Source organism: Bos taurus, chromosome 12 (genome assembly GCF_002263795.3).
Source record: "Bos taurus isolate L1 Dominette 01449 registration number 42190680 breed Hereford chromosome 12, ARS-UCD2.0, whole genome shotgun sequence".
In the NCBI taxonomy this organism is placed as follows: Eukaryota; Metazoa; Chordata; class Mammalia; order Artiodactyla; family Bovidae; genus Bos; species Bos taurus.
This window is the reverse complement of record NC_037339.1, coordinates 46,195,856-46,208,249: the sequence shown is the minus strand read 5'-3', so window position 1 is coordinate 46,208,249 and position 12,394 is coordinate 46,195,856. Positions and strand designations below refer to the sequence as shown.

The following is a 12,394-nucleotide window of genomic DNA, read 5'->3' as shown; positions in this document are numbered from 1 at the left end:
TCTTTCCAATGAGTCAGTTCTTCCTATCAGGTGGCCCAAGTGTTGGTGCTTCAGCTTCAGCATTAGTCCTTCCAATGAATATTCAGGGTTGATTTCCTTTAAGATTGACTGGTTGGATCTCCTTGCAGTCCAAGGGACTCTCAAGAGTCTTCTCCAACAACTTGAAAGTAACAACTCTTTCAAGCTCAGTCTTCTTTATGGTCCAACTCTCACGTCCATACATGACTACTGGAAAATGATAGCCTTGACTATACAGACCTTTGTTGGCAAAGTAATATCTCTGCTTTTTAATGTGCTGTCTAGGTTTGTCATAGCTTTTCTTCCAAGGAGCAAGTGTCTTTTAATTTCATGGCTGCAGTCACCATCTGCCGTGACTTTGGAGCCCAAGAAAATTAAGTCACTGTTTCCATAATCTCCCCATCTATTTGCCATGAAGTGATGGGACCTGATGCCATGATCTTCGTTTTTTGAATGCTGAGTTTTAAGCCTACTTTTTCACTCTACTCTTTCACTTTCATCAAGAAGCTCTTTAGTCCCTCCTCGATTTCTGTCCTAAGAATGGTGTCATCTACATATCTGAAGTTATTGGTATTTCTCCTGGAAATCTTGATTCCAGCTTGTGCTTCATCCAGTCCAGTGTTTCTCATGATGTCCTCTGCATATAAGTTAAATAAGTGTGGTGACAATATACAGACTTGACATACTCCTTTCCCAATTTGGAACCAGTCTCTTGTTCCATGTCTGGCTCTAAATGTTGCTTCTTTTTTTTTGTTTGTTTGTTTGTTTTGTGAGTTTCTTCAATTTGTAATTTTTTTTGGAATGCTTTGCATATTTTATTTTTTTTAATTTAGTAAAGTAATTAGTCTCTAATTAAAATAAATAAATGTTGCTTCTTGACCTGCATACAGATTTCTCAGGAGGTAGGTAAGGTGGTCTGGTATTCCTATCTCTTGAAGAATTTTCCACAGCTTATTGTGATCCACACAGTCAAAGGCTTTGGCATAGTCAATAAAGCAGAAGTAGATGTTTTTCTGGAACTCTCTTGCTTTTTCCATTATCTAACAGATGTTGGCAGTTTGATCTCTGGTTCCTCTGCCTTTTCTAAGTACAGCTTGAACATCTGGTAGTTCATGGCTCATGTACTGTTAAAACATGGCTTGGAGAATTTTGAACATTTTGTGCAAATGAATATATTCAGAAAGAAAAAAGATAAACTATTAATACATGCAACAACCTGAATGAATCTAAGAAACATTTTGTTGTGTAAAAAGGTAGACATGAAAAATTAGGTACTGTATGAGCTAATTTTTGTGAAATCTAGAACCAGCCAAACCTCTTTCTGGTGATAGAACTCAGAAAGCAGTTGCTTATGGGGATGGGAGAAATAGGTTGGAAAGGGGCATGGGAATCTTTCTTGGTTATGGAAATTGTCGAGAGGTTGACAAAACTCATTAAACTGAACACATAATAAGTTCATAGTTTGAAGCTGTTTTAAGTTTAACCTAAAGGAGAATGGTAAAAAGAAAGATTTATAATCCCAGTTGCTTTTAAATTATAATTAGATGGACAGTAACTTTTAGCATCCAGATGTGGGTTCTCCATTCTTTTAAATCATATATGTGCTTGTTTCTTAGAAATTTAGGTCATTTGTCTGCAATGTGACCTATAGAATGTAGACTACTTAGAAGTATAACTTGTTTGATTTATTTAGCTTGGAAAAAAATTACTGATAATTGTGCTCATTTTTCATGTTGAGACATAGATTTTAAAAATATGCATTGCAACTATAAAGAGTAGACTTTAGTTGACTTTTTTATCCTTTTCTTTTGCTACAATATTTTTTGACAGGTAAATTCTTTGTTGTAAAGTTTCTTGTGTCTATTTTTTATTCTACAGAATACATACTGAGAAACAGTTTTATGTTTAGATTTTGGAAGAGGGCTTGGCTATTTTTGAGGATTATTTTCTTTTTATTTGTATAATTCTCAAGAATGAAGCCTTAGTGTAATTGTTGAAGATGATTATTGACAATGTGTAGGATTGAAAAATTAAAAGCATATGAGACAAGTGATGTTCAATCTTGGATATATGTTAAAATCACCTGGAGAGTCTTAAGAAACATTTGTTTCTGGGCCCCACAGCAGATGAAGGGTAAATGCACCCACCAGATGGCCTAAAAGAACAAATTTATACCCTCATATTTCTGGAGTCTAGAAGTCTGAAAGCAAGGTGTCAGCAGTACCACGCTTCCTCTGAGATTCTGGGTAGAATCCTTCCTTGAGTCTCCAAAGATCCTGATGGTGGCTAGTAAGCTTTGACAATCTTTGGTTTACAGCTGCAGAGGTCAGATCTCTACCTCATCTTCACATGATGTTTTTCCTTCATAGTTTTTCTCTGTTTCACATTTTCCCCATATCTTCACAATGTCCTCTTGTGAAGACATCTGTCCTGTTTGATGGAGAAGCCATGTTATTTTAGTATGGCCTCATTGCAGTTAATTTCATCTGCAAAGACCCTGTTTCCAAATGCTCACATTCATAAGTATCCATAGGTCAGGACTTCAGTCATTATGAGGGGACACAATTCAACTCATGTAAGCCAGAATCTCAGGGAGTAAAGCCCAGGCATAGGCATGTTGAGGAACTTCCCAGGTGATTCTAATGGAAAGTAGAATTGCAAACCATCAATGGGTTAAATGAACTTTTGAGATTGAAGACAGGCATTACTCTTTTTCTGTTAGTACAAAGCCTTAAGCTTGTCTGTTTTCTATATTACATTAGCCTTTGATATTTTGAAAATAGCCTCCTATAGGCTGATTTCATTCTAGAACACCTTCTGGTTTCAGACAGTCTGCTTTTATGTCATATTTGCATTTTTGCACTCTAATCAGGAATAATTTGCTTATTATTTATTATGTATCATGTATCAGTTGACTTGTAGACTTCCAAATATTTATGAATTATTGAAAAGTGTTCTTCAAGGACAGTGTGTGTTCATATCTGAAGGTGAAAATATCTCTTTGCTCAAAGAAGCAAATGTTAACAAATGAGTATTTTATTTATTAATCTGTAAATCCATTTATAATAGCTCAGTGGAGATAGTTATACAACAGATTGGGCTGGCCAAAAAGTTCGTTTGGGTTTTTCAGTAAGATGCAACAGAAAAATCTGAATGAACTTTTTGGCCAACACAATATGTGCACATTGGTCTCGTTGGGAAGGTGCAGGGCTTGGGTAAGATATGGAGTGGGACTTGGGTGTGAGCATAGGACAGGATCAGGAAATACAATACCACATTTCCCTGGGATACACCTAATACATTATTCATGAATTTTCAGTAATATATTTGTGGGTTGCATTGATGCTAGGAGTCTGAAAATTACCAGAATCAAAATTATTCAAATGTTAAATAATAATAGATTTCCATGGTCCCTTAAAATGTGACTGCCCAAGTATATCCAGAGAAGTCCCATAATGAAATAGCTGTTAACAGCTCCTCTGGTGTTATTTTGATGATGTCACTATGATAATTTGTGTGTTAAATGATCCTAGACACTTGCTGAATCAATAGACTCTATGTATCAGGTTTTTTTATAATGATAATTGTCTAGAATTAAAACTTGCTTTGTTCTGTTAATTCTTTGTTGTCTAATGGTTCTAAACTGGATGTCTTTTTTGACCTCTATTTTTATCCAAAGAGGGGATTTACATTAGTCATTACTACAATGGTGTTCACCTATTTTCTTTCTATTCTTTTCTTAGACTTATGGTTGTTGGTGGGGAGGAAAGAAAAGATAGGCAGTTTGGGATGAACACATACACAGTGCTTGCTATATTTAGAATGGATAACCAAGGAGAACCTATTGTATGGAACTCTGCTCAATGTTATGTGGCAGCCTGAATGGGAGCAGGATTTGGAGAAGGATGGATACGTGTATATGTATGGCTGAATCCTTTTGCTATTCACCTGAAACTATCATAACATTGCTCTTCAGCTATATCCCAATACAAAATAAAAGTTTTAAAAAATTTTAAAAATAAATGTGTCTTTTAATCCAGTTAAATGTTGATGGAAAAAAGTGTTGTCTTCACATTTCTGTAGCATTAAGAAAAACCAACATTGCTTAAGCAAGGGTCCAATGTATTTACCTCTTTTCTTCCCCCCACCCTCCCCTGGCGGTATAGGAGCGTGTTCCCGACAGCCCGTCACCTGCCCCCTCCCTGGAGGAGGGCCGAAGGCCTGGCAGCCACCCATCATCACACCGCAGCAGCAGCGTGTCCAGCTCTCCAGCGCGGACTGAGAGCTCCTCGGACAGAATTCGTAGGTGTCATTCTTCCACTTGTCACCATTTTAAACTTTATTAGGTGCAGCTGGCTGTTCTAATCAAAATACCCTCATTCTGAAGAGATCTCAGATGTATCATGTTCTGAAGCTCTGTAGCAATAGCCATGTCTCAAAATTGTGTTTCCCAGTTTGCAATAGCATGAGGTATGGTAGTACATTAACAATTCTGATATAAACTCCCTCTTTTTGATGCCACACATAAAGATTTGAGTTATGAAACAGTTAGAGAAAGTAAGTAACTTTCTAGATTAGTTTCTGAAGTAAACACCTCCAACTGTCAAATATCTAGTATCCAAATATACTGTGTACGAATTATTCCTCTTCATTCCTTCAATTCCTCCTTGCCAGTTTTTAAAAATTTACAATTTTTAAACTTCATCCTTGCATTGACAAAGAGGGATAACAGAAATAGATTCAAAATAACTGTTTTGAGAAAAACACATTTCATAATCATTCAGATGATCAATAGATTGAAGAGTTTGAAATTGGTCAAATTTTAGGATTTGAATTAGTAACAGTCAATAATGCATATTATCTTCACATGTTATTATTATACAATTCTCAAAAGTAGGTTCATACTTTATTTTGTAATCACATTTTCAGATATTTAATCCTTGTCTTCATGATCAAGAAAATTAAGAGTAAAGTTGTGGGTTATTGTTAATTGGTCAGTCATGCCTGACTCTGCCAGGCTCCTCTGTCCATTGGATTCTCCAGGCAAAAATACTGGAGTGGGTTGCCATGCCCTTCTCCAAATTATTCTACATATTTTTAAAATGTATTTTTTTCAGTGAAAGTAAGGTTTTATGGAATGACTTTTCTTCAAAATTTTTCACAAAACCAAAATTTTCATGGGCAATTTATTAAGAAATATATTGATTAGATTGAAATCATAAGGGTATTTGGTCGCACGCTTTATCCTGTCAGTAGTGACAGATTACTCTTAATAATTCAAGGAAGAAATTATTGTTTTAAATCATTCAACCATGTAATAGATATTAATGGGCAGTTTTATTTTTAAATTTGAGTTCAAAATCAAATGTTTAAAGAAGTACTTTGATATCTCTTAAACTTAGGGTTTTGTCTCCTAGGCTGTGTGTGTGCATGTTCCGTTGCTTCAGTCATTTCCAACACTTTGTGACCCCATGGGCTGTAGCCCTTCAGGATACTCTATGAAAACTGCAATGGGTGGCCACTTCCTCCTCCAGGGAATCTTCCCAATCCAGGAGTCAAACTCACATCTCTTGCATCTCCTGCATTGCAGGCGGGTTCTTTACCTCTGAGCCACTGGGGAAGCCCATTGACTAGAATAGAATATGAATATTGAATTTCAGTGATATTTCAGTTCCTTAACTTGTTGAAAACTCTATTTGCCCTCTCATGCCTCTAAAACTATTCTAAATTATATTTTAACTTTATAGACTTAGAGTGTTCTAGCTTTAAGACTGTAGTTTTTGCAGTTACAGAAGGCTCAGGAGAGGATGTGTTACATTAGATAAAGCCTGAATAGTTCATTGGTAATGGTTATAGTGGTATGACCACTGAAAAGTATTCTAGACATTAAAAAATATACCTATTTTATGAGCTAGAGGATAAAATAGTTTCATTTTCAATATATTTCTGCTTGTTCTTAAGAATTATCATAGTTTTCAGTCCTCATGGTGTTCAAATTAGATTATAATTTTAAAGTTAGACCATGATATTTTATTTATTTCTGATTCCAAAACAGTTTAAATAGGTTATTTGAATATTGTGTATTATGGTGTTTTATTCTTTTATCTTTTGTTTCGGGCTTGACAGCTGTCCATCAGAATGGGTTGTCCATGAACCAGATGCTGATGGGTTTGTCACCAAACGTACTCCCTGGGCCCAAAGAGGGAGATTTGGCTGGTCATGACATGGGACATGAGTCGAAAAGGATGCATATTGAAAAAGGTAATAATATATGATTATGAGGTCTGTTTTTCCTGCTTGACATATGAACTAGGTTTTAATCACAGAATAAAGTATATTTCTAAATTACATTAGAAGATGGTATAGAAACATTTTAAAAGCCTATAATATTAACATTAAGTAAAAATCAAGTCTACTCAACAAAAAAAGAAATATGAAGAGCTGCTGTGATTCTCTTAAACAACAGGTAAGTGTTCATTTATTTCCCAGTACATTTAGAAAAAGAGAATTTTTTATGTTTTAATTGTTATCTCAATTCCTGAAGGTCTACAGTTTGTCTTCCTCCATGTCTTCAGGGTCCATTGTCCTTTTACTTAGCATATGAGAGCAAGGACAATACACAAAGGATTACTATGAGTATTTTTTGGAATAAAAGAGATGGTCATTTGGTCAATCAAGAAATACAGTGAAGATTATCAACCAATGTACTAGTATTGTTGTTCAGTCACTAAGTTGTATCTGACTCTTTGTGACCCCTTGGACTGCAGCATTCCAGGCCTCTCTATCTCCCAGAGTTTTCCCAAGTTCATGTCCATTGAGTCGGTGATGCCATCCAACCATATTATGCTCTGTTGCCCTCTTCTCCTCCTGCCTTCATTCCCTCCCAGCATCATGGTCTTTTCCAATGTACTAGTAATTGCTTCTAAATTGCATGCAACAAATAAGCCCAGATAGTGCAAAGCTATGAACATTTTCTATTTATATTTGATTTGTACCAGTGTGAGTTGTTTCCATAGGCAAACATTTGTCTTTTCATCCCTACTTTGTGAAATACTTTCATGAAGAATTGAAATATTATTTTAACATGCACGTGGGAAATTTATGCTGTTGGATGCAAATTCATGTTTTTGAATGGTAAATTTAAATTAGGACAATTGGAGCCTTGCCATATCTTTATCTTCTTAATTTAATACTATCAAATTTTAATAATAACATAGACTGTATACTTTGATATCTTTTTTGATATGACTATCAAATAATCAGTGTTATGGAATGGATTACTTCTTTGGAAACAATTTATTACTCAAAAGGCACAATTAATTGGATATCAAAAAGGAAAATGAATACAATTGGACATTTAAATAACAGAAAGAAATGTTTACAGAAAGACTAAGTTAAGGTGGGAAACCTTTTTTCCTCAAAAATAATTATTCACCAAAAGTAAAAATGCCTACACAACTATGTTTTTCTTTTCCACATGAATACAGTTTACCTGAAACCTCAGGGAGAAAGAAAACAATATTTATATAAATTAAATTATCTGTATTTTGCAATTAATGATAAAATGGTAATCTTTACTAGGTTCTAATATGTCAAAATGTAGGCATTATTGAGAGCAGCATTAAGACAATTTCTAATAATTTTGAAATTCACTACCAAGTATTATCACGAAGCTGAGTGGAATATATACAAGTACATAAGTTGGTCAGATTGTCTCTAAATGTCTAATTCTAATCTTTCTGTGAGTTCTTCTTCAATAATGAAGAAAAATGTTATATAGAATGCATTATGTATATTTTGACATGTGTTTTTATATTTAATGAAAAAATGATTTGTGAAAATCTACAGTAATACATTTTTCATAGAGGATTTAAGTTTTAAGTAAGAATATTTACATATAAAAATCCATTACTAGGGTTAAGCAGCCATTCTCCACTGTCTTGCGATAGAATGAAACCCTACAGAAAAAGTTTTTAGTGACTCTTTTCACAGGTTTCTCATAGATGCTACAGAACTAGTTTCACTTAAAATGCATGAGAGATGTTTTATAGTATATAGTGGATATCAGTATATTAGTGATTAATTCTCTTGCAGAATCTTGGTGAAGCAAGTATGGGAGTGAAATATAAAAGCTCAGAGGTGGTAGGTAAGAGACCACTAAAGGCATGATCAACAATGTGACTAAAATAATGAGTCCCCTGGAATTTTTGGTGGGGAGCTTTCTACAAATCTCATGTTTCAAGTTGAGTTGAACTACACTTTTTTGAAGTGGTTTCTTTTTTCAGAATATATGAGTTGTATCTGCCTATCTGTTCATCATCTGTCTATATACCTATAATCTGTTATTATTATTATAATCTTGCCTTTCCTGAGATACGAAACTAGATTTTTATAGGGATCCTACTGCTGATTTTCCTGTGTGCCTGTCCCTTAAATTTTCATTACAATATTTGCCTTGTTATTCGGAAGTTCTTTTTTCATTGGTCTGCTTCCAGTACTACATTGTAAATTCCGAGGAGTCATGTATATACTGCGTTTGCTTGAAAAGGACTAAACAGTCTATTATGTGAATGCATATTTATCTGAGCTGAATTGCTAAAAGATTGTAAGAGATGGTGAAGGTAAGTTAAAATAACTGTGAAGATGAAAGGCAAAAGGTGGAATTATGGAACCCTTTGAACATACATGTGTATGAAACAGTAGCATATTCTGGCTTGAATATACACAAAAACTTTTTCTATATCACTATAATCTTATCACATGTTAAGTTTTTAAATTGTTTTGCTTTCAGAATAGAGATCTTGGTCATAACCCAACAGTCTTTCAATATCTGAATGCATATTTTATTTAAAAAAGTACATTTTATTTTAATATTTGCCCTAGGGATGTGAAGCTACCATTACATTCTTAATTTCAAATATAATTATGGGGTCATAGACATTGTAATAGACATTGATACTCTTATAGTAAGAGTTTTATTATATGATGTTCATCTTTTGTATGTATCTCATCTCTTCTATTTTTCAGCATACTGAATTATTAGTAAATATTCATAGGCTTTCTAGATTGATAGGGTCTACTAAATTAAAAATTGTTTTTTTTTCATGACTACATTCATCATGTGCCTTATACTCGCCCTGTAACTTTCTTACTACACATATCTGTATTAAAACAAGTGACTTCATTTAGAGACATTTGTAGAGAAATTAATTATATGCTTGTGTCATTTTAGGCTTGAACTTCTTAAATGAAATTTGCTGTTCACCACTTTAAATCATCTGAAAGATAATAATTCTTAAGAAAACATTGATGTTAAAAATAGATACCAAAATTAATTTGGGTGCTGAGAATCACCATGGTCTAAAATCTTAATCATCAGTAACTTTTAAGCATTTTTAAATCATGTTAATATTAAAAAGTTGTTGACTTTATTCAGTTAGACAGAATATTTGTCACCATTAGTTGAAGGATCAGTGGCTATACAGGCATTAGAATTCAAAGTAATAAGTGCTGAGTAAACTTTCCCCTTAGTTTTTAAAATAAAAACACTCTAAAGGGTTTTTGAATCCAGAAAGAGTTTAATTAGAATATATTCAAAATATAAATATGAAAAACCAAGTTAGTGTATCAAAAAGTAATAGACATACATTATTTCAGTGTTCCTAAATGTTAGGAGAAATGATTTTAACAGTATGAACTTTGATTAAAATTAGGGCTTTATCAAAGATATGTCCTGAGGAAATCTTCGACACAGCTGGTAGCCTCATAAACAGTTTTATGTCTTCTAACTTTTCCAAACATACTCCAAGTTCTCTAGACCTTCTGGATTTTAAAAAACATTTTTGATTTTTGCCCTCAGTCTAAAATTAGTGAAATAGATAGGATTAATTGATATTTTCATTTTTTTTAATTGAAGTATAGTTGTTTTACAATGTTGTGTTAGTTTCTTGTGTGTGACAAAGTAATTCTGCTTTATATATATAAGACAATGAAAGAGTTACATATATATGTAATATATTTCTCAGGTACTTTCCACTATAGATTTTTATAAAATACTGAATATAGTGTCCTGTGCTATATCGTAGGACCTTGTTGCTTATCTATTTTGTATAAAATAGTGTATATCTGTTATTCTCCAAATCCTGATTTATCTCTCCCCCAACCTTTTCCCTTTTAGTAACCATAAGTTTGTTTTCTATGGTCTGTGAGTCTGTTTCTGCTTTTTAAATAAATTCATTAGTATCATTGTTTTTTAGATCTACATATAAGTGATATATCATAAGATATTTATCTTTCTGTCTGGCTTACTTCACTTAATATGATCTCTAAGTCCATCCATGTTCTACAGATGATATTATTTCATTCTTTTTGTGGTTGAATAATATTCCATTGTAAGGGCTTCCCTGGTGGCTCAGGGGTAAAGAATCTGCTAGCTAATTCTGGGTTTGATCCCTGGGTCAAGAGGAAGATCCCTTGGAGGAGGAAATGGAAACCCACTGCAGTGTTCTTGCCTGAAAAAATCCCATGGACAGAGGAGCCTGGTTGGCTACAGTCCATGGGGTCCCAAAGAGTCAGACACAACTTGGCGCTAAACAACAACAGATATTCCATTGTATATATGTACCACATCTTTATCCATTCCTCTGTTGATGGGCATCTAGGTTGCTTCCATGTCTTGGCTATTGTAATAGTGCTGTTATGTGCAACGGGTTTATGCATCTTTTCAAGTGAGTTTATTTCTGAATATATGCCAGGGCATTGAAATCATATAACCAGGCTCTCTATTTCTTTATGCTGCATCTCTCTTTATTCCCCCCAAATCTGTCACTGGTGCTGATTTTCAGTGATAACTCTCATGCATAATTTGTTCCCTGGTTTATCAAATTGTTTGAATTGTTATTTCCAAAACATTTTTGAGCATGCTTCATACCATGCATATAATTCCCTATGCACATTTTTATTATTTTGGAATCTATCTAATTTTTTGCTTTCCAAAAAGTAAATGTATGTTACACATTAGATCCTGTATGCTACAGTATTAGCTGTTTTTTCCCCAATTATAGAAAAAGTGAGCACATATAATTGGAACTAAGTACTGAATACTTAATCTACATTAGTGTATTTCAGTCTTGGGTTAAATAAACCAAAATGATATAATCAATAGGTAAATATTTACTGCATGTCAGATATGTGAAATGAACCATATGAAATACAAAATCTCCCTTTCTTTTTTCTCTTTCTGCTACAATTTCACACAATTTTTATTCATATATATTCTAATTTTCCCTATAATTGAGTCTTTTCCCTTTGTTTTCAAAAAAATATGAAAACTTTCTTTTGTTAGTGTACTCAGTCATTTAGTCTTGTCAGACTCTGCGACCCCAGTGACTTCTGTCATTTTAGAAGCAGGAATAATTTAAGATGAAGCCCGTAAACACAGGGGATTTGCTTCAGGCCATAAAATATTTCTTTTGTCACATATTCTTTTGTTGTGTATTCTTCATGGGCAGTGTTCAAGATTTCCAATGGTTAACAGACTTGTTTGGAAGGTTCTCATTCTGATATTCTGAATTTGAAGGTAGAGCATTAGAGGCAATGAAGTAGTTAGCAAACTGGCCATATTGAAATATCCTCTTATTAATGTTGTATTCTTAGCATCCAACCTTGTGGACCATTTTCCTACACAACATCCTTTTTAAATGACTACCGTCACTTTTCTCCTGTTTGTGGAAATTAATTTTTTGAAATATATTTCCTTTTGTACATTTTTCATTACTTAAAAATTCTAATTTTTGGATTATCTTCAAAAATGACTTTCTATTTTGAATTCTAGATTGACATTATACAAATTAATTTATAGTAAATATCACACACATATACGAAAAATCTGAACCCAGTAGTAATTCGTCTGACTATATAGACCTGCATGGAGTGAAAAGCCCTTTTCTTTGGAAATTTCCATACTTTGGTAATGTTATGTGGGCCACTTGTAAAATTAACTACCTCAATGTTACCTAGAATAAAATTTACATTGTCCAGGAATTTATTTTTACATAATTAATATGAACTTTACTAAAAGAAGTAGAATGTATTGATGATGAAGATGTCAGGTGCTACTCCAGGACATCCATAACTTAAGGTTTAACTTAAGGTTTAGGTAACTTTTTTGGATACTTAGAAAGTTGAAATATATGACTACTTGCAGATAATTTTCATGAATTAAATGCCAAAGCAATCAATTAGAGAGTATTAATATTTATTTTTGGATACATTATAAATAATAGTTACATTTATAATAATTTTACTTACTATAGTAGCTTTGCTTTTACTTGGTCAGACGAAATGTCTTTTCCCCATGGAGAAAACAGAATAGACT

The 12,394-nt window shown here is 33.4% G+C and overlaps 1 protein-coding gene across 3 annotated transcripts in view; it reads left to right on the top strand.

Moving 5' to 3' along the window:
* Positions 1-12,394, top strand: part of DACH1 (dachshund family transcription factor 1) — a 478,465-nt gene that overhangs the window by 340,469 nt on the left and 125,602 nt on the right. For all 3 annotated transcript variants that reach the window (XM_025000109.2, XM_025000108.2, XM_059892257.1), the window contains 2 exons: positions 4,185-4,320; positions 6,145-6,279. In XM_025000109.2, coding sequence (XP_024855877.1) covers positions 4,185-4,320; positions 6,145-6,279 — 271 coding nt within the window. The remainder of the gene's footprint in view (positions 1-4,184; positions 4,321-6,144; positions 6,280-12,394) is intronic.